Source organism: Chrysemys picta, chromosome 1, assembly GCF_011386835.1.
Source record: "Chrysemys picta bellii isolate R12L10 chromosome 1, ASM1138683v2, whole genome shotgun sequence".
Classification (NCBI taxonomy): domain Eukaryota; kingdom Metazoa; phylum Chordata; order Testudines; family Emydidae; genus Chrysemys; species Chrysemys picta.
In genome coordinates, this window is record NC_088791.1 from 55,667,680 (window position 1) to 55,691,492 (window position 23,813).

Genomic DNA, 23,813 nt, shown 5'->3' on the forward strand with positions numbered 1-23,813 from the left:
ATTCCTGTGCACATCCCTGTTCCCGGCTCTTGCAATATCACCCTCTCTCACTTCTCATGTAATAAGACTATTTAACCTTCAGCATTCCCACATAATTGTTACCATTCAAAACAATACCTCTAAGATACTACTTACAAATGTTACACTCTAGCCAGCCAAAATATATAATTAGAAATAAGACAAACATTACAAAAATCCTTTATCCCAGCTCTGTTCATTTCCTTCCTGTTGAAAAAAAAAATAGTCCCAACCGTTTCAATGTAAATTTGGGGAGTACTCTTTACTCTTTCTGGAGCAGTCCCTGAATAACACTGAAGGTCCTGTTTCATCCAATGCATGGAAAATGTCTGCTACTTCTCTGCAGCAGCGATTCCATAGAATCGTCCTTGGCTGAACTCTGCCTCACAGACTGCAGCACTTCCAAAACACACAGTGACACTATTTCCCTACATTTTCTCTTCCTCTTTTAAGCAGGCTGCATCTCTTTCAGTCTTCTCAGGTTTTCAGTTACATATTTGTGACTAAACTAACTTTATACTTAATTTGGGGAAATCTAGACACAAGCAATATTGTCCCAGAGCTATGCAAACAACTGATTTTTTGGTTTGCTTGCAGTTCCAAACAATAAATTACAAAAAAATCTATTTGGATCAACCCAGAAAGGAACTTTTTCTAGGTTTTCAGTGAATTGAAAAGTTATAAAAATTAGTTTCAGGTTAAATGAAATGTTTCTTTTTACCTGAAACAATGTATATGTATGTATGTATGCGTGTTTTAATTAACACTGAGTGGGTGTTTTTAGTTTTTTTAAATGACATTGAAGGAAATCCTGAAACAGTCCATTTGAATAAAAAAAAATCAAAACATTTCATTTTTCAAATATTAAAACAAAATATTTAGACATTTTTGGATTTTGTTTTTCCCCCCCAACACAAAATTTGGCAACACTGACAAATTCATGAAAATTTTTCTGTATCACCGAATCTGTATTTTTGGCTGAAAAATTTCACCTAGTTCTACTTGTGTCTAACATCCTACATTTTTCCTTCCAACTGCAGGGTGCTCCTAGTCCATGGCAAGATCAAGACTTTGCGGCTACTTGCTTGAACTGTCATATTTCAGACTAGTATTCTAAGAGTCCAAGTTATCCTTCAGTTTCTCAATCCACTATGTATGTTTTCAGCTTCATAAATCAGTTTGTCTCCAAAAGTCGCTATTCTAGCCTTTGTTCCTTATCCCAAATTCTGCATGAATATCAACAACTCTACCTTGCCTACTTCTCCAGAACCTTATATTACCTTTTCTCATCCAATTCTGTATAAAAATTAGTCACTTTCCTCTTCTCCTGGTTTACTGGAACGTTATATCTTCCATTTTTCTGTCTACAAATCATTTTGCTAGATGAGGAAAACTCTATGCCTTTACTGACAATACCTAATTTTCCCGCTCTTATTTAGTCTCCATCTTGTGGTCAAAACTACAAACTGCAAGATTGCTTCACATTAAACAACAGCATCATAAAACAATGAAACTTCAACAAATATTTAGTCTAATTTTAAAATGACTTAAGAGAACACTTACACTAGTGATGAAAAATGTGCATCATTTAATATTTTACAAATACCAACAGCTTTTAATTTACCTGGTTTTCTTATGACTGTTCTTTTTGCTAGTTGTTTCCTTTTCACTTTTTTCCTTTTCTACTTTGTCTTTTTTCTCTTTCTTTGATTGTGTAGGGGGCACAAATTGCTGAGTAACCTGTTGTGCAACCAGCTGAGAGACAGGTCGAGGTTTCCTGTGAACACATATACATTTATTATTTAGATTTTATAGTGCCAGTTTTATACTCTACATTTCACTGTAATTAAAACAATAATCAATACAAAATGCAAGACTGTTAAACACATCAAACTGCCAACAGTTCATAGTAATAGCATATCCAATTCAAACTCACTGTATCTTGCCCATTAGCCTACTAATCCACCAAAAGAGACAAATTTTAAGGATTTAGAGACAGGGCTTTGTGCAATGTGTGAAGAGGTGTATCAACCCTGCACCGGCAACATAAGGGTTAACCCAATACTTTGGGCACAGGAGGCCACACCCCTAAGCCATTGCTGGGCATGCTCCCAATGGAGGGAGCATTTAAAAGTATGCAGCTCAGTCTGGGCTGGCTTAGGAGGGGGACAGGACATGCACAGTAGGCTGCTGCTAGGAAGCCACCAGAGCTCCAAAGCACTGAGGCAGAGCATCCTGACTATGCCACGAGACCCCAGTTGACCACGGAGACGAGAGAGGATGACGAGCTGCTATCAACAAGGAGCTACAGAATCGGGATTAATGGTAGGAAGTGACCCAGGGTACATGTTTGGGCATACTAAAACCAGAACCCTATACCAGGGTACCCGGTTGTCATAGGGCCTTGGCCTGGAACCCAGTGGAGTATGGAGGCCCCTCCCCTCCCCACAATTGCCTTTAGGCACTATTGCCACTAGAGAGGGCAGCTCCTTAGACTTGCTGTTGGGCAACCACTGCCACCAAGAGAGAGGTGGCCCTATAGACTGTTGCTGTGGAACAATTTGGCCGCCGAAGTAAGTGGCCAGTTATTGGACTTTCACTGCTAGGTGATGTGGCCACTGAAGTATGAGGCCCCTTCTTGGACCCAGTTGACTCACTGACACTGTGTGCCCAGAAAATTAATATATGTAGACACACCAAAGGTGGTGATCTCTGGAATAGGAAGAGCCTTCACAGAGAATGCCCTGTCAGCAGCACCCACCTGTTTAATTTAAAGGTCCCCAGTTTGAGCACATCTGCGGATAGCAAATGCAGTAATATCACATGGGGAAAGAGCTGATTTTTCAGCTCACTAGCTCCCAAGCCATTGTGGGCTTTATAGATTAAATCCTATACCCTTGAACTCCACACAGAAACTTCTTTGTTATATATTTTGTAATTTTTATACTATTTAGTAATAAAAATAATAAGAAAATTGGTGTAACAATAATTGAAATAGCAAGCAGAATGCCAATGTAAATGCCTTCAGGAAGTTATAGTATTTTCAGTAACTACTGTTATTTTTAAGGTTACATGTAGAGTTCCACTGTCAAGCTGAGAGGCCAGAGTGCTGGAGACACAATTAGACTGATACAATGGACAGAAATTGAAACCTAGGTTCACCCAACGCCCAGACATGAAGTAAAAACACCAGAACAACAAATGGGGGTAGAAAACCAGCACCCAATTAGTCAGTCAGAACTATACAGTTTATGTCAGAAGGCAAAAAATATGACTATTTTCTTTGTGGCCAAGTGGCATACATTTGCACTTGATATTGGCATGTAGTGCATGACTGTCAGAGCATCTTGAGGCCAGAACTGCTGAACTAAAATAGCAGACAGTAGCTGAAATATTTATATGGAAATAGATACACAGATTTTTCAAGATCACAAGAGACCATTGTGATTGTCTAGGCTCACCTTCTGCTTAACACAAGCCATAGGACTTCCTTGTATACCCCTGCTTCAGGTCCAACAACTGTGCTTGAACTAGAGCACACTTTTAGAAAAAAAACCACCTATCTTGATTTAAAAATGTCCAATGATGGAAACATCACAAACCTTGGTAAGTTTAATTAATTAATTATCCTCACCGTTAAATAAATAAATAAAATGTGCCCCTTACTTTTAATCTGAATTTGTCTAGCTTCATCTTACAGCCATTGGCTCTTGTAAGACCTTTTTCTGCTAAAGTAAGAACCTTCTATTATCAAACCTCTGTCCCCCTTGTAGGTACTTATAAACTGTGATCAAGTCACTCCTTAACCTTATCAAAGAGAAGATAAATTGCATTATAATGGAAGATTTAAGGAGATCATAGTCTCTAATCCTTTAATCATTCTCATGGCTATTCTCTGAATTCTCTCCAATTTTTCAACATTCTTCTTAAAGTATGAACACCAAATCTAGACAGTATTCCAAGGATCACATTAACCCTTTTGGCCAGTGTCACACTGGGAACTCATGTTCAACTGATTATGCACTATGGCCCCCAAATCTTTTTCAGAGTCATTACCTCCCAGGATAAATCTCCCATCTTTTAAGTGTGGCCTACGTTCTTTGTTCCTAGATAGATGACCCTTACGTTTGGCTGTACTGAAATGCCTAAACTCAGATTACCAAATGATCCAGATTAATCTGCATCAGTGACCCGTCCTCTTCATTATTTACTATTCTCACAATCTTTGTCTCATCTGCAAACTTTATCAGTAACAATTGTATGTTTTTTTCCCCAACTCCTTGATAAAAAACTTGCATAGAAAGAACCAATCCCTGTGTAATCCCACTAGAAACATAGCCACGCAACAATGATGTCCCATTTATAATTGCATTTTGGGACCAGTTTTTAATCCTTTTAATGTTCTAGTTTATTAGTCAAGAGGTCATGTGGTACCAAGTCAAATGCCTTCTGGAATAAGTATATTACATCAACTCTTAGATTACAAGTTGACTTGATAAAGGTATCAAAAAAGATATCACCTTAGTTTGACAGTATTTATCTTCTGTAAATCCATGCTGATTGGCATTAATTATATTACTGTCCTTTAATTCTTTATTAAGCGAATCCCATTTCAGCCGCTCCATGATTTTGCCCAGGATCAGTGTCAGGCTGGGTCATTCCTTTTAACCTTTTTAAATAATGGCACATTAACATTCTTTCAGTCCTCTAGCTAGACCGTCCACAGTGTCCCAAGACTGATTGAAAAATCAACATTACCCATTTGGAGACCTCTTCCGCAACCTACTGGATGCAAGTTATCTAAACCTACTGATTTCAAAAAACATGAGAATCCCAGCAGGAGCAGACATACATACATGCACTAGTTCTCCTCAAGCTAAACAAAAAACAGCAGTGTGATCACAGAAACATGACAAATAGTGTCTCAGGCTACCCCCCGAGTATGTACCCAGGGGGTCAAGCAGGATTGTACTCAGGAAGCTCGCCCGAATCACTGCCAATGCCGCTATAGCCACACTGCTATTTTTAGGTGCTAACACAAGCAAAGCTAGCACAGATATGTCTACCAATACTGAGAATCACTCCTCCCAGCTGCTGTATAGACATACCCTCAGTTACTGTTTCTGAGGGTGAAAAGTATTTCAGTATCATCAGATGATATAAATGCATCATCTGGCTTCTTGTTAAATACAAAACAGAAACTACACTTGACCAGAGCTCAAAGAGCCTTTTCCTTTTTTACAAAATTATTATTTCTGCCACGTCCCTCTAGTAATGTTAGAATTGTTTTGTACTTAATATACTTAAACACCTTTTTATTGTCCTTAATGCTTCTAACAGATTTCTCCATGTGTCCTTCTGCTTCCCTTATCAATTTTCTACACTTCCTAAACTTCTAATTTACATTCAATACTATCAACTTCATTCCTCTATTTTATTTTTATATTATACACACACACACACACACACACACACACACACACGTACGTATACACAGCTTTCACTTCCCCTTTAAGCCAGGCTTTTTTTTATTTATTTATTTTAAAAATCAGTGTAGCTTTTTCTCTCTGGGATTGTGGATTTGGGGGCATCTACTAAAATGTTCTTAAACAATTCAATTATCATTCACATTTTTCTGTTTAAGTTCTTTCTCCCAGATGATTCAGCTCAAGTATTTTCAACTTTGTAAATTTGACCCTTTCAACTAAGTACATATTACTGATTTGTTTGCACATAAATGTATTCAAGTCATGATCACGTGCACCTAAATAACCACTAATTTTTACTTCTGAAATCAATTCCTCTTAATCTGTCAACATGAGATCTTATACAGAATTCCCCCATATTGAATGCAACACTTTTTGAGTTAGGGACTTGTCGGCTGTAATATTTAGAACTTCCGAGGAAATAGTAATACTTGCTGCATGAGATCTTCAGCATATGTCATTCAGACTGAAGTCACCCACAATAATGCAGCTTCCCCCCTCAACCCCCACTACACATTATAGATAGGGGTTAAGAAAAACAGAGGAATACTGTACAGTGATCCTGCCTCAGAACTGGCTGCCACTAATGCTCCAGTTGAGGTAGCAGGTGTCAAAATAGGAGGAAACAAGGTGGAATGGATGTATAAAACACCCTTAGGTAGGAATCACCTTCTGACAGAGAGAAGGCTGATCATTGCAAATACATTAAGGAGATCCCTCCAGGAGATGGGGATACAGTGAAACAGACTGTCATGAGGCAATTGTTAGAAATACTACTAATATCTAAGTCTGTGGTGAATGGGAAAAGAAATGGTTATTCACCCTGTGCAGTAACTGTGGTTCTTCAAGATGTGCATCCCTAAGGGTGCTCCTCCCTAGGTGTGCTAGCGTCCCCTACACCCTTCACTGGGTATTATTCATAGCAGTGTCTGTTCAGCCCCCACATGCATGCTAGTCAGCCTCATGTCCTGTGCCATTGTTACATAGTACTGCATGGGCGAACCGCCCTCAGTTCCTTCTCTACTGTGAGGCTCCATAGCAGAGGGGAAGGAGGGTGGTAGTGGAGCACTCAAAGGGACACACATCTCAAAGAACCAGAATTACTGCACAGGGTGTGTAATCATTTCTTCTTTGAGTAGCGTCCCTATGGATGCTCCACTCTGGATAACTATCGAGCAGTCCCTCAAAGGCAAGGAAGGGGGCCTTCAGAATAGAGTCCAATACCGAAGAAAGTACAGCTGAACTGACCAGTATCAGAAGCAGAGTTGTGAGTTATTGCATAGTGTTTGGCCAATGTATGTCTAGACACCCAAATGGCGGCCTTACGTATTTCAATAATGGGTACATTTTTGAGGAATGCTATAGAGGTGGAAATGCTCATAGAATGAATGGGTACGCTTGAAGGTGTTTGAGTATTACAAGATTCATAGCAAGAATTAATGCAGCTGGATATCCACTGGAAAGTCTTTTACTAGAGACTGCACACCCTTTTGATCTATCTGCCAGTGAGACAAACAATTTGGGGGTCTTTCTGAAGGGTTTAGTCCTATCCAGATAGAAGGCCAGGGCTCTCCAGATGTCAAGGATGTGCAGCAGTGCCTTTTGGTTATCGAGAAGCAGTTTAGGGTGGAAGACTGGCAGGTGAATAGGTTGGTTAATATGGAACTCAGAAGAAACTCTGGGTAAAAATTTTGGATGGGGTCGCAAAGTGACCTTGTCCTTAAAAAAATACTGTGAAGGGGGAAAAAGCAACAGAGGGTCCTGTGGCACCTTTAAGACTAACAGAAGTATTGGGAGCATAAGCTTTCGTGGGTAATAACCTCACTTCTTCAGATGTAAGATGTGATGGGGGGGGTGCAAGATGTGAAGGGGGGTATGCTATAAAGGCCCCCATTTCCCCAACCTGTCATGCCGATGTGATGACTCTGAGGAATGTGGTCTTCACTGATAAATGGAGCAGTAAGCAGGTAGCCATTGGTTCAAACAGTGGCCTTGTGAGACATTTAAGGACCAGATTCAGGTCCCAAACAGGAGTAGGGCACTTGACTAGTGGATAAAGATTTCTGAGTCCCTGGAGGAACCTCACTGTCATTGGGTAGGCAAAACCAGAATAACCCCGTAATGGGGAGTGGAAAGCCGTGATGGCTACCAGGTGGACTCTAATGGAGTCCATCGATATACACCAAAAATTTCAGGACTATCTGGCAGCAATGAGGTCATCAGTGGAATATGTCTGAGGTCATATCAACAGACAAATGTTGTCCATTTTTGAGAGTATGTGTAGCGTGTAGACTGTTTCCTGCTCTGTAATAGTACTATTTTTACTTCCTCTGAGGTAGTCTCTAATCCTGTGAATGATTGACCAGCCATGCTTTGAGATGAAGCACCGTGAGATTGGAGTGAAGGATCTTCCTGCCTTCCTGGGAGAGATGAGGAGCAATGTGGAGAATGATCAGTGGGCAATCAGCCAACTGTACCAGCTAAGTAAACCATGCTTGTCTGGGCCAGGTTGGAACTGTTAACATAACTCTGGCTTTAGCTTTTTTTATTTTGTGCATAACTTTGGCTATTAGAGAAGTAGATGGGAATGCGTACAAGAGATCCTAGCCCAATGAAAGTGAAATGCATCCCCCAGGGATCAATGACCCAGTCCTCCTCTCGAGCAAAACTGGGCACATTTCTTGTTTAACTGGGTGGCAAACTGGTCTATCTGAGGGTGCCCCATTGACAGAATATGTGGTGTAATACGCTGAGGTCTGTGTCTCATTCATGGTCTTGGAAGAATGTCTGCAGAGTACATCCCCGGTCATGTTCTGAATACCTGCTGTGATGACGACCGAGTTGCATGTGCACCAATTCCTAAGCTTGCTCTTTTTTAGTACCAGGAAATACTGTGAATAAAACCCCTTCCCTCTGTGCTGCATGGGGACTGGTTGTATAGCTCCCAACCATATGAGAGTCTATTTCTTGAAAAAACAAGTTACCATGAGAGGGGTCCCTGAAAAGGGGCGGGGAAGGGGGGTTTGTTGGTGAAAGCATAGTAATATGGATGGCATACTCTGTGGAGATGATCTCAAAACCCAGTGATTAACTCTCAAGTCCGCCTGAAGGGGTAAAGGCGGGCACCGAACGGAGGAAGGCAGGTGAATCACTGCAGCTGATAAGGATCAGGATGGTAATTCAGGCCCTCTACCAGCCTGTCAAGATTGCTGGCTGAAGGTGGAAAAGTGCAAGGTGGAAGGCTGAGAGATGGGTGGTTTCAATCTCTGGAATCTGTCTCTTTTGATGTGGTTCTTATGGCTTCTGGGACATCAGGAATTGAGCAGGATGTGATCTCTGACCAGTCTGGGACTCGCTGAGCTCTCTCTTGTAGGCAGATTTGAGAACATAAGGTAGCTCTAGAGTCCTTTAACATTTGCAGAGATTCATCTGTGGCGTCCACAAATAATTCAGACCCATCAAAATGAAGGTCCTCCACCATATTTTTGACTTCTTTTGGAAATCCGGAGAGCTGGAGACATAACTTCTCATAACTACTGCTGTAGTGACTAAATAGGTGGCAGTATCAGCGGTGTCGAGGTAGGCTTGTAGAGATGTTCTGGTGAGTAGTTGGTCCTCCGCAATAATTGCCTGGAATTGCTTCCTGTGCTCTGCCGGTAGGTGGTCAACAAAAGAGTTCAGTTTGGTACAGTTTATATGATTGTAATTTGCCATTAGTGCCTGGTAATTAGCGATTCTAAATTGTAAGGAGGCTCATGAGCAAGACTTCCTTCCCAGTAGGTACAGATGCTTACAGTCTTTTTCATGGGTCATGGTTTTACCATGGTGCTGCCTTCTATGTTTATTAACTGTATCGACTACCAAGGAGTTAGGTGAAGGATAAGAAAAAAAATTCTGCGTCCCTTGCTGGAACGTAATATCTCTTATTCACTCTCTTGCATGTAGGCAGAATAGCAACTGGAGTGCGCCAAAATATCTTCCCTGGGTCCAAAAGGGCTTCATTGACAGACAAAGCTATGCGTGCAAATGAGGGTGAATGAAAGATATCAAGCAGCTTATAATGAGGTTCTTTAACCTCCTCGAGAGGGATCTACAAGAAGTCAACAATTCTCTTGACTAGATCCTCAAACTGTTTAAGATCATCCATCCTGGATGGAGGAGGAGGAGGCGGCACGACAGCTTCATCTGGAGATGAAGATGAAACGTTGGCCATAACAGAGGCCTCTTCATCGGCTCTAGCTTCCCACTCCTCAAAGGATTCTTCTTGAGGGGCAGGTCTCAGAGACAGAGAGAGAGAGAGCGCGCGCGCAGGTGATGCAGGTTTCCTCTCTGTGACAGGTGGTGCTCAGTGCCGGCTCCAGGCACCAGCACAGGAAGCAGGTGCTTGGGGCGGCCAATTCAAAGGGGCAGCACTCCGTCCGGCATCGGGGCAGCACGTCTGGGTCTTCGGCAGCAATTCGGCAGTGGGTCCCTCATTCCCTCTCTTCCTCTTTGAGCTGCTGCCGAACTGCCGCCGAAGGAGCAGCACGATTTAGCTGCCACCGAAGTGCCGCTCGTCGTCATCGTCGTCGTCTTTTCTTTTTTCCCCCCCGCTTGGGGTGGCAGAAAAGCTGAAGCCAGCCCTGTCAGTGCTCTGGAAAATTGTTGGCAATGAGCTGTCCAAGGGTCCCAATATGGCCAAGGAGGTGGTGCAGAAGACATAAGAGGAGGCACCCACAAATGCTCATACCAGTGAGATGCTGGTTGCAAGCTTGTGGCATGAGTAATTATAGGCTCGTCAGAGACTTCTGGAAAGGGGCCTCTATAGGAGTGAAGGAGAATCCTGAATTGATATTTGAGACACCGAGGCAAGGTCTTCATCAGAATCCTCTTCCTCAAATTCACTCTGGATTGGTGGAGTGCCTGGAGAAATCTGAGGTGAAACTGTCGGTACAAGATGAACTTTAGGTGAACTCAATGTCCTCGGTACAGACACTAAGTCGAAGCAGAGCAGCAGAGACTCCCGAGTCTCAGATACAGCCAGGTGTGTTATCGGTACTAAGTCCATGGTCTGCACTGAAGTGATGGTGGCCGAGGGCATTGATAGTACAGTAGCTCCTCACTTAACATTGTAGTTATGTTCCTGAAAAATGCGACTAAGTGAAACGATATTAAGCGAATCCAATTTCCCCATAAGAATTAATGTAAATGGGGGGGAGGGTTAGGTTCCAGGGAATTTTTTTTTTACCATACAGTACAGTACTTTAGTTGGGAGGTGCCCCCGCCTTACCCCACACAGGCACAGCCCACTGGCACTGGAGACAATGAGGCAGGCAAGGAGGCTGAAGGTGCTGTAGGCTAGGAGAAGCACGTTGCGCAGCAGCAGCTTCCCCTACTCTGCAAGCACCAGGGGCGGGGAGCTCAACCCTCGGCCCGCCCACGCCAGCCCTTCCCCCGAGCCCCCACCCTTAACCTGCTGCTTCTTCCCCCCCTCCTTCCCCTTTACTCCGCACGCTGCATCCTCGCTCCTCCCCCCTCCTGCCTGCGGCAATCAGCTGGTTTGCGGCATTTGGGAGGCAGGGGAGGGAGGGGGACCCTGCGCGCCGAGTCCTTGCTTCTCCCCCCCCACGTCCTGAATACCGCAAGCCAGCTGATTGCCATGGGCAGAAGGCGGGGGGCAGAAGGGGAAGGCGCTGATCCACGGGGTCTGCCGGCAGGCAGGAGGTGCTGGGGGGGGGGCACGGAGAGGAGCTGATACGGGGGCTGCCAGCTGTGGACAAAACAGGCAGCCAAATGACGTAATAGCGAAGCATTGCACAACTTTAAATGGAGCGTGTTCTGTAATTGAGCAGGGACAGAAGATCGAAGCAATGTTAAGCGAGAGGACATTAAGTGGGGAGTTACTGTACCATGAGTCTTGGGCACTCTGAGGAAAGTGCAGTCGGAGCCCAAGAGGGCTTCTTTGGTACCAAGGAAGAGCTCTTCTTGCTGACTTGGTCCGCCAGTGATCTTCCTGGGCCTGAGGCTTTGCCATCGTTTGATCTTTCAGCAGCCTTGTGTATACCTGATTGGAGAGCAGATGGTGCTGAAGTGGCTGAAGACACCAATGACCTTGGCTTTTTAGAGGTATATTTTCTAACTGGTGAGCTTGGGGCACAGCCCTTGGAGGACTTATGACAGGAGTCATGTGTCTTCCCCTTAGATGCCATGGAGGAGAGGGGCTCTGATATTGTGGAGGCAGCGAATTTGCTCAGAGACCGGCATACGGGCAGGGTTCCTTCTCTTGGGTCAAAAGCTGGACAGAGCGAACTCTATCATAATGAAACAAAACTTTGTCTCCCTGTTTTTTCTGGCTCTGGATTTCAGTGCCAGACAGAAATTACACTTCTGGGCAACATGCGATTCTGTGAGGCAACGGATGCACCAGGTTTGCCCGTTGCTTACCAGGATCACCTCCCAGCACGATAGACAACATGTGAAGCCAGGAGAATCGGGCATAACCTTCCAGTGAACAAGAACTACTAACTAATATCTATCAATATATGAAAAAAGAAGAAAATTTAACTACACTAATGCTAAGAGCAACTTCAACAAACTACAGGACTAAGAAATAAGGACAACTGCCAGAGCTCTGTCTCAGGACAAGGTGGTTGAGAAGAAACAAAGCAATTCACCCACATTCTGCTATAGAACAGCATGGGGCTGACTAGTACACGTACCCAGGCCAAACGAATACTGTTATTAGAAATCTCTGATCAAAGGCACAGGGAGCACTACTGCACCTAGAGTGGAGCCAGCATAGGGCACGACTCGAAGAAGAATTATTTGGTGTCTTGCCAGGGGTGAAAGTAAAGTTTCTCTCTAACCGGAAGGGGTGGGGCCTCGGACAGAAGGGGTGGGGCTGGGGGGGGTCAGTGTCCCCCAGCCAGCACATCCGTGCCACCTGGCCCGTGCCGCCTGGGGCTCCAGCGGCGATTTAAAGGGCACGGAACTCCAGCCACTGCTGCTTTTAAATCGCCGGCCCTGGGGCAGCTGCTCCTTTTGCCCGTCGGCAGCCCAGGCGGGAGGGGAGGGGTGCAAAAGGGACAACGACATTAAGCAGGGTCCTTTGCTGCAGCAGCACTTTAACGTTGCTGCCCTTTTTGCATCCCGCCCCCCACGCACGTCAGCGGCCCTGCCACTAGGGACCCATCAGGGCTGCCGATGGGGGGGGCACAAAAGGAGCATCAACATTAAAGCACTGTATGGGCCGGAACCGGCGGCCTCTTTTTACCGGTACACTGTGCCAGCCCGTACCGCCTTACTTTCACCCCTGTGTCTTGCCTATCCAGTAAGAAAATGGCATATCTGATGAGACATCTAGGAGTAATTTCTGGCAAGTGTTGGGAAAGAGGTCCCAGAAGCTAAATTCAGATTAGAAAGAAGTCTTAGATACAGCTACCATAAAGACCTTTGATTTTAAATAATTCCAGTTTTACATACAGGGCAAACTAGCTTATTTATTTTGATTACAGTACTGCTTATGAGCCCAAATTGACCATCAAGACCCCACTGTGCTAAGCACTATACCAAAAAAAATTATTTTAAAACGTAACTAGTTTACGGCTACAATATATATTCTTATAGACAGATTAAAACAGAGGAAGTTAGCAAATACTGTAGAATTGTATTGTTGTATTTGCTCTACAGGTCTTTTTAAACAATTGCGTATTTTATGCATATTAAACTTGCTTTTATGACTACATGCAGGTGTAACAGGACTAATTCCCATTTATAGAAAAAGGATACAAGTAGTAACTTTTTCTGGCATTTGTAGAAGTATTTCTGCCTGTAGTACTGGTTTGGTCACAGATACGGTCAACCTTAAAAAGGATAAGCTTCAATTTTTTATCCAGAATGCCTGTCCTTTCCCTCAATCGCATTTTTTGAGTTCTAGAAAGAGATCTGACCTGGTTCTAAGCTCAGAGATCAATATTCAAAAGTAAACAATTACCAAGCAATGGTTGGTGAAGAAAGCCAAAGTATATATTTGTTTATAAAATGCTCATGCAGGCAATCACACTGAAGAAACATGAAATTAGTGATGAGTGGGACAACCACCAGAGACACACGCTTTTACACCAGGTCAGTGGTAATCAACATATTTACCACTGTGGGCTGCATATGCATCTCTCTATGTGTTATGTGGGCTGCATTCACACAATATATATATACTACCTGCATGGCCCTGAGAATATCATATCAGCTGCAGCTGTGTGCTGATTGGGCCGCAAGCAGCCTGTGGGCCATGGGTTTCAGAATCACTGTACTAGATTAGATAAAGCTACAAGCTCATTGAGACAGAGACCATAGCTGAGGGCCTCTGGGCACTACTGCAATACCAATAATAATTTATAACTAGTTTGGCAAAGTATTTTTCCAAGAGGACTTGTACAATAATTTGCCTCACATCAACATCCTGTTCCTTCTCCATCTTTTATAATTCCCTCTCTACTCACTGCCCCCTTTCTCCTAATCTGCCAGTATACTTCCACCTAAATAACTCCCCCCACCACCACTCGTATCAATTAAGAGTTTAATAATCTACCGGTCACATTGCTTTAAGGATCCCTAAAATGGTTCTATTTTAACTGAGGGTTACAAATTAAGGAAACCTCTTAACAGCAGAATGTTTGTTTTTTTAAAAAACAACCACTACCTCTAATTTTTCTACCATTGTGGCAGCTTATGTTGTAGCAGATGACTTAGGCCAAGAGGTACACTCTATAGTTACGCCTTCTATTCTACTGTATTCTCCACCCCACCCCAAATTGTTTAATGCCCATCTACATTTTGGTTGAGATTTAAGCATAGGTGATTACTTCGTTGGGAGTCTACTTTATCTTAAGTGAGGGGCAGACCCATCAATTTACTAAAACAAGGGTGCCAAATGTGCTACACAACATATTATATAGTTTACTGTATCTAATATAGTTTAATCTGGATCTGCAGCCCGTATATAGATATAGTAAACAACCCAGAGGTCAAGTCTGGCATTTTGTCTCAGACTAAGGCCAGAAAGGACCCATCATAATCATCTAGTCCAGTGGTTCCCAAACTTTAACAACCCATGAACCCCTTTCACTAAAATGTCAAGTCTCGCAAACCCCCTCCTAAAAATGAGTATTTCCAGGGATTTTCTCGTTTAGCTGAGTATAAATTAGAAAAGCAGTGATCTTGGAAATATAAAATTGGTTTTTAGGACATAGCTGATTACACACTATGTATTATTAATTATTATTTATCATATCAGTATTTTTATTACATTATGAAAATGGCAGCACTCTTTCAAGATCTCACTTTTGTCACTTGTATCACTTTGAATAAGCCTGTTATAATAAAAGGCTTGTAGGCTTCATCAAGGAGTATCAGACGTGAAACAGCATGAAGGGATTTAAGAAGCCAACTCAGAGTTCCTCCTACACAAGCATTCAGGTCTTGAACAGTCCAGGCAAACAATGCACATTATAACAAAGCTTAAACTTGTTCTTCATAATAATTTTAAGAACAACACTAGCTGCCTATTTAATTTTAAAAACAGCAAAAAATATCCACCTCCCTTTGCATTTCTTATAAGGAGTCTTAAAGTTTAAATCTCAGTGTGATCGATATGCTTGCTTTGATCTGCTTAGCTCTTGGAAGTCCAGGGGCTCCGGGCTGTGTCCCTAGGCACAGCTCTGTCCGCCATTAGGGAATTTTTTCCCCCGAGAACCCCCTGCAACATTTTACGAACCCCAGTTTGGGAACCACTGATCTAGTCTGCCCTCCAAACTGCAGGCCACAGAACCTAACCCACCCACTCCTGTAGTAGGCCTATAACCTCTGGCTGAGTTTCAGAAGTCCTCAAATCTTCATTTAAAGCAGAGGTGGGCAAACTATGGCCTGTGGGACCATCCTGCCCGGCCCCTGAGCTCCTAGCCCAGGAGGCTAGCCCCTGGCCCCTCCCATGCTGTCCCCCCCGCAGCCTCAGCTCGCTCGCTGCGCCGCTGACACAATGCTCTGGGCGGTGGGGCTGTGAGCTTCTGGGGCAGCGCAGCTGCAGAGCCTGGCCTGGCTCCAGCGCCACCAGTCACCGGTGCTCCAGGCAGCGTGGTAAGGGGACAGGATAGAGGGCAGGGAAGTTCAGGGCGGTGGTCAGGGGAAAGGGGGCGAATAGGGGTTGAGGTGGTTGGGGGGAGGGAACAGGGGGTTAAATGGGGGCAGGGGTCCCGGGGGAGAGGGCCGTCAGGAAGGAGGGGGGTTGGATGGGGCAGCAGGGGGCAGTCAGGGGACAGGGAGAAGGGGTGGTTGGATGGGGCAGGGGTCCTGGGCAGGCCATCAGGGAATGGGGGGATTGGATGGGGCAGGAGTCTGGGGGGGGGCGCAGATAGGAGGGGATGCCGGGCCACGACCCCCTCCCCTAATCCGCCCTCCATACAATTTACAAAACCTGATGCGGCCCTCAGGCCAAAAAGTTTGCCCACCCCGATGTAAAGAAAGACTTAAAATTACAGCGAATGCATGATTTATTCTAGTTCAAACCAGCAAATGACCCATGACCCAACGCTGCAGAGGCAGGAGAAACCCCCTGGAGTCTCTGCCAATCTGACCTGGGGGAAAATTCCTTCCTGATCCCAAATATAATGATCAGTTAGACCATGAACATGTGAGCAAGACCCATCAGCTACACACCTTGGAAAGACTTCTCTGTAGTAACTCAGAGCCTCCCAGTCTAGCATCCCATCTCTGGTAGCTGGAGATATTTGCTTATAGCGGTCGTGGATGAGCCACACGCCATTGTGGGCAATCTCATCATATCCCCTCCATAAACTTATCATGCTCCGTCTTAAAGCTTTTTGTCCCCCACTATTCTCCTTGGAAGGTTGTTCCAGAATGTCACTCCTCAGATGGTTAGAAACCTTCATCTAATTTCAAGCCTAAACTTATTGATGACCAGTTTATATCCATTATTCTTGTGCCAACATTGGCCCTTAACTTAAAATAATTCCTCTCCCCTCCCTGGTGTTTATCCCCCTGATGTATTTATAGAGAGCAATCATCTCTTCCCTCAGCCTTAATTTTGTTGGCATAAACAAGCCACACTCCTTAAATTTCTTCTGGCAAGGTAGGTTTCTCCATTCCTCTGATCATCTAGATCTAGTAGCCCTTCTCTGCATCTGTTCCAATTTGAATTAATCTTTCTTAAAGATGGGAAACTAGAATTGCACATGATATTCCATGACATCTCACCAGCGCCCTGTATAATCATAATAATACTTCCTTATCTCTACTGAAAACACCTCCCCTGTGCATCCTAGGATTGCATTATCCTTTTTCATAGCTGCATCACACTGGGGCTCTCCGCTATTCTGTGATTGACCAATACACCCAGGACTTTATCCACCTCTCTTGCTTCCAACGGATACATCCTCAGCTTATAGCAAAAATTTTTGTTGTTAGTCCCTAAGAGCGTGACCTTGAACTTTGCACTATTAAATTTCATCTCATTTCTATTACTCCAATTTTCGTGGTCCAAATCTTCTTGTATGATAGTCCGCCCTCCCCATATTGGCAATACCTCCCAACTTTGCGTCATCCACAAATTTTATTACCATACTTCCAATTTTTGTGTCAAAGTCATTAAGGACAGCATTAAATAAGATTGGTTCCAAGACCAATCCTTGAGGAACTCCACTAGTAACTTCCCTCCAGCCTGACAGTTCGCCTTTTAGCATGACCTGGTGTAGTCTCCTCTTTAACCAGTTCCTTACCCATCTTTTGATTCTTGCATTAATCCATTCTTACCCAATTTAACTATTAAATTTCCCTTGCTGCTTTACATGGCTCACTTTTTCTGTTCATAACTGGTGCACTGTAACAAGCAATTTCTATTCACCTATTGATAAAGTATATGTTCACTATGGTGTTAGTTTTTAATAAAACAACATACATTTTCAGATATTCAAATTCAGTGTGTCCATTGGACTCCCTGACAAATTGCTAGTGCAGCTCTCCCTACTACAAAGTTTGGGAAGCCAGGGCCTAGGACGCAACTGCCTGTGAAAAGCAGTTCATAGAGGCGGTAACTATGCAGTGGCAACTACAACACTGACAGATTACTTTTGGTTCATGGACACAAGTTTCTCTTTCAATGTTCAGGGAGCTAGCCTGTGAGTGACCATTTATTGTCAAAGACAAGATATTCACATAAATGTACATCTGATCCAATAGTACTCTAAAGCAGAAGATGCAGGGTTTTAACAATGATTAATAATTAAGCTTGGAAGGATTAGATTTTTATTGGTAAACGCTGATTTCACAACACAAAGGAAAAAAAAATTCCATCAATAATAGCTGAAATTTACAGATAGGCAAAGCAAGAAAAATGCTGCTTGAAAACCTAGTGTTTGATTTCACAATATTTACTTTGTATGTTGATGTGATGTTGACAATTTCTGTTTTAATGGTTATAAAACTGCGTTTTGAATCTCAACATCTGTTGTAATTAATTGCTGTCTGACTTTCCAATTGTCTGAACCCTCCCATAATTTCCCACAATTGTGAAAATTTAAAAATTAAAATAAAAAAAAAATGCATAAAAATAAATTGATGTCAAAATTATAAATAATAAAAATTGAATTCTGCCAGGCCTATTAAATAATAACACTTTTCATCTCCAAAGGGCTTTACAAGCACTAATTAATCCATTCACATAAATCATCTTTAGTCAAACACTGGGAAGTTTATTTCCAATGGAATGGATAATACAAACACAAAACCCTGCCAAATTATGGCTTTTCAGTCTCAGAAGAGACTGAATTTTTTTGAGGGGGATGGGGGAGAAGGAGCAGTGATATCACTTCAATCACATGTAGATTTTCCTATCAAAGTTCATTTTCACTTCTTGTCCTCATGTATCATGGCAACATTTTGTAGAAGAACTTTAATGAAATGTTTGCAACAAACCCTAGAGTGCTGACAACACATAAATGAGCAAACCTGCTGTGCTTAGTCCAGTTATCTCCATAACAGAAGCCCTAAAGTCAAATCTAGTCCAGAGAGTCCCAGCTAATCAACCTCATCCAGAGATCAAAATGGTGAACTCAACCACTTTCACTCTTGGAGCCCAGGTCTAAATTATAATCATTCAATGGCCTGAAGAGTCATGAGGAGTAATTCCCCCAGTGTTGACAGGTTTCCTTCCTCTCCTCTTCTACATTCATCCAGAACTTTCTTCATTACCGCTGTCCTAATTCTGCTCAAAATCCAAAAGCCAGGATGCTGTCTTGTAAGGATCCAAATTATTATTATTAGCACTATTATCATTATCTCCATTACTACTGACATCACTTTCCATATCATTCATGCCCCTTTGATTCCTCCAAAATGTGTCTAAGATCATGCCTCTTCTTTCTATTCATGTAGTTAGAACTCTCATCTCTTATCTTAGTTACTATAATATCTTCCTGACACCAATGTTGTCCCTTTAAATCCACACAAAATAAAGCTGCTGAGATCATTTCTTGTCCACCGATCTGGCCATGTCTCTTACACACAACTTTGAATCCCTTCACTGGCTTCCACTTTTTCACACAAGTTAAAAATTTTTGTCTATCTTAGATAGACATCTCTGTTTCATATCTACTTACATGGCCCTCCTTACTGCTGCATCTGAGGACCACACAATCTTTATCAATAATCTTCACTATGCTACTGACATAGAAGAGTACTTATTACTTCTACTACTACTTATAACTGAGACAGAAAAGCTAAGTGACCTATCGCAGGAAGTCTGCAGCCAAGCAGAAAACTTGAGTCTCTCAAGTCCCAAGCTTGCACCCTAACCACTACACTAAGACATTCCACTTACACTGACCCTCTTTCCTTATCCACTCACTCTCTCTCATTGGGTCACCCACCTCCTGTTCCAAGACCAATGTTTGCTGTCTCACTTGTTTGCTTCTTCCAGAATTATCTCTGCTTTCTTTTACACCATCCCCTGTACAAGGAATGTCCTCCCTCCCAAGCTAATTCAAAAGGCAACTAAGATTCCCGATCAGGCCCCTCCTGAAGGCTCACTTTTGCTATAGTGTCTATGGGCTTGTCTTCATGTACAGCACTACAGGGGCACAGCTGCACCAGTGCAGCACTTTAGTGAAGATGTACTAAGCTGACAGGATAGCTTCTCCTGTCGACATAGTTAATCCACCTCCCGGATAGGCAGTAGCTATGTCAACAGGAGAAGCTCTCCCACCAACGTAGCGCTGTCTATATAGGGGCTTAGGTCAGTTTAACTATCTCTCTCAGGGGTGTGGATTTTTCACCAATATTGGTCTGTAGTGTAGACCTGGCCTATAAAAATCTAACCATCTGACTGGCAGTGGCAGTTGAGTGGCAGCATTGTAGAGTATTTGGAAATAGTATGTATCTTACAAAAATAAAACCCAAACATATTACTAAAACATTGTGTTATCAGGATATTATTAATTACTGCTTTGTCTCTTGGCCTCCCTTCCTCCTACCCCTCTGTCTTTGCATCTTTTTTTATCCCTTTTTGGAATGCAAGCTCTTTGCAGCAGTCACTGTGCCTTTTTAATGTTCATATGGCACCTTGTACATTGTGTGCAGTAAAAATCCCTACTTCTTAAAATCCCCACTTCCACAAGGCCTAGGAAACAGTGTACGTACTTTTTTCAGCAGCTGAAGAGTGGGATAATATTTGGCAGCTATTTCAACTTTTCACAATGCAAAGTGTAAACTAATTTATCTCTAGCTCTTGTTCTTAGGTTCACATAAAGCTCAATGGATCTGGACACTCTCCTCTCCCTATCTGCATTGTGTCCTCTGTGTTGTAGGATATTTGTGTGTTCCTGACTAAGCTCTTTTGAAGTCAAAATATTCTTTCAACAGGGATGATGGAATTCCATCTTCATCATCCTGCTGATAGTGCCTTCCCCATTCTTTCATGTAACCTCACTGAAGTAAGATTTAAAAATATTTTATCAAGATTTCTATTTTATGAATTTTTCCAACCCTAATTTATCTTAACATTTAACAACAAGCTCAGTCCATGTGAAAGATGCCAGACTGACATAGTCTACTTGTCTACCTTAATAGGCACAGCAGTTTACAAACGCACTTTAGCTCAAATATGGGAGGGGAGGAAGGGGGAATGGTGGGAGATAAGCCATCTCTAGGGGCTAAAAGATAGGCTCTGTATAAAAGTAATGGGGGTGGAGACTGAGCTGCCAGCAAAGGTGCCATATCCAATTGTCATTTTGGAAATAAGTTCTAGTAATGGATCCTGATGACAAAATACTTTATCTTTGCTCTCATGGACTGTCTCTTCACCAGAACTCCTCCATGGTATTAGATCTTTGTACTGCATCCATAGTTACATAATTCATAAATGTTAACACTGAATTATCTGAAATTGTTTGGTTTTAAAAAGTTACATTTAAACACTAGTAGAAAGCCACAGATCTTGACTAGTTTAAAATATACAAAGGCTAAAATCCTAAGCTACAATTACATCTCAAAAACAAATCAAAATTGATATTGTAAAGATATTTTAGAACATTCCAATTTTAACCATGCAGTTTTTGAAATGCAGTTACTGCAGGATGTGGCCAAAAAAAAAAAGCTAGTTCATATATCACCTTTTCAAGGAAAAAATGTGATATATCAGAAGCATCATGCTTCTCTCAACAAACACAGACCTGCCAACAAAAAATACAGACAAGTAGTACTTTTTTCATGAATATTTATATGAAGAAATCCAGCTTTTAAAATAAACCATAACATGGGATAAATTGCAGAATAACGTTAATAAGCCAACTCAACAGCAATATACTATTGTGAATAGTATACAACACAACTAGTGGCTGCCAGGTTGGGTAAACACTAAGGCTGTCAATTAAGCGCAGTTAACTCAAAAAAAATTTATTCGCGATTAATCGCAGTTTCAATCGCACTGTTAAACAATAGAATACCAATTGAAATTTATTAAATATTTTGGATGTTTTTTGATATTTTCAAATATATTGATTTCAATTACAACAGAATACAAAGTGCACAGTGCTCACTTTATATTATTTTTATTACAAATACTTGCACTGTATTAATGATAAAAGCAACTATTTTTCAATTCTCCTCATACAATACCATAATGCAATCTCTTTATCATGTATGGGATTCAACTGGTGTGGTATGGCCAGTGGTCTTCAAATAAAATCCATTAATTTATATAGGGAAAGGATTCCATCAACTATTAGAACTGAAGATAGGTGGAACTGGAATTATTCCCTCTCAAACCTCTGCTATATAAATTAATGGATTTTATTTGAAGACCACCAGCCATACCACACCAGTTGAATCCCAAACATTGTCTCAAGAAACTACTTATAGAATCACAGGTCTTCAGATAAAAACCAACCTATCTCAATTTTTCCAGTGCATAGTCATCACTGAAATCCTAAGAAAAAACATGTGACACAGGGTCCCACTGGTGGGTTTACAACTCTGTCAGCAGCTATCAGGCCTGAAACATTTACTGCACCCAACATACTACTGTCATAATCTGTATCTAAAAGATGTCATGTAAGGTATCGTATACAAACTGGTGCCACGCTTGTCCCAAAAATCATCCAGTAGCGTATGTACAGGGTGTGTACAAACAGTTATACGTATGTGATATAATTTTGTTCTTAAAGTTATTTGGCAAACAATGCATAAATCCAGTCTGCCCTAGACAAAGGAATGAATGAGCTTGTCTGACCATCCTGGGCATCAAGCAAAGACAATGAAAGCAAATTTAAATATAAGGTAAACAAAGCTATCCAGCTAACAAGCAGGAGAGAAGACAGCATGGCATCTACACCCCAGCAGGAGAGACAAACTTTGTCTGGGCTTACTTTTCAAAGAATACATTTCAGAGGTTTACTGAACTACAATAAGAAGGGGAGAGAACCCCATAGTTGACCATCACTTGGGGGATTCAAGGGGCCAGAGCTACTGAAATCACAGAATGCTAGGTCCATCAACCAAGGGGGTTTAAGTCTCTGGGAACGGAATAGAAGTGGGTAACCTGCTTAGGCAAAGATTGTAACTTGCTGAAGTTAAGTTTTAGTGCTTGCCTACGCTTACAGAGTTACAGTGGCGCAGCTGCATTGGGTGGTTTAGTGAAGATGCTACCTACACCAAGAGGAGAACTTCTCCCATCGGCACAGGCACTCCACCTCCCTGAGAGACAATAGCTATGTTAATGCAGAAGCCCTCCCATCAACACTGCATTGTTTACACTGAGAGTTCGGTTGGTATAACTGCATCACTCAGAGGTGTGGATTTTCCACTCCCCTCAGTGACAGTCATAAGTCCGTAGTGTAGACCAGGACTTAGTCTTAGAAATGTAGATTTACTTTTGTTTGTTTGTAACCATTTCTATCTTTACTCCTTATACTTGGTATGACTTAAGCTCTGATCTTTTGTTTAATAAACTTGTTTACTATAAACCAATCCAGTGCCGAGATTGAAATAAGAGTGTCTGTCAAACCCCAGTTAAATTAATGAGCTGCTGTGTATTGTCTTTTTAATGGAGCAATCAACTTAGCTTCTCAGAGTATTCCAGGAAAGAGCTGGACACTACAAAGAGACGTCTCTGGGGAACTCAGTAGTGGGGGTTCACTGTTTGCTACCTGCAAGGCAAGGTTTGGACTGGCAGACTCCTGAAGAGTTTGCTGGCAGGGTAGAGAAACTGGAGTGTCAGGGTGTTGTCACACAGCTGAGGAGGAGCAAAATTTCCACTTGCTGAGGCTGAGAGGGGTAACGCAGTAACTCACAATTCAGGGAGCCTCAGCAGATTGTCATGTTGGCAGATGAATTTGGGGGAAATTTGGGATTGGGATGGTGCTGGGGGTCACTCTGCAAAAAGTAAACGGGTGATGGAAGCCTGGGTGTGACCTGCATGTTTGTCGGCTGGGTGTTGGTGTCAGCATAGCATTTAAGGCATCCAGAGTTGCAGGACAGGTGGTGATACCACCACTTACTGGTCTGGTTTGAACCACAAATTGTCACAGTGTATCTTTACAACTTTCTATCTACATAATCAAATATTAGCCAAATCCCACACAAAAAAGAACTACTTAGGTACTCAAGTATCTTAATTCAATAATCCAAACAAATATACTGAAAATTCTAAATTAAATCTAATCAACACACTCGCTCGCTCTTGCCCCCCATACCAGCTAGAATGATATCTACTTTGTTTATTTCCAGCAAATGCTAGAAATACAAAACACAAGCAGGTATATTTTT

At 42.3% G+C, this 23,813-nt stretch overlaps 1 protein-coding gene across 2 annotated transcripts in view; it reads right to left on the reverse strand.

The window, feature by feature from the left end:
- The window catches only part of YAF2 (YY1 associated factor 2), a 50,955-nt gene that overhangs the window by 9,713 nt on the left and 17,429 nt on the right, over positions 1-23,813 (reverse strand). Inside the window, exons 1-2 of one of the 2 annotated variants that reach the window (XM_042859482.2) lie at positions 11,393-11,532; positions 1,643-1,795 (exon numbers count right to left, since the gene is read on the reverse strand). In XM_042859482.2, coding sequence (XP_042715416.2) covers positions 1,643-1,795; positions 11,393-11,517 — 278 coding nt within the window. In that variant the 5' untranslated portion in view covers positions 11,518-11,532. Of the gene's footprint in view, positions 1-1,642; positions 1,796-11,392; positions 11,533-23,813 lie in introns of those variants that run through there. The other variant, XM_008162503.4, reaches the window with a different exon arrangement.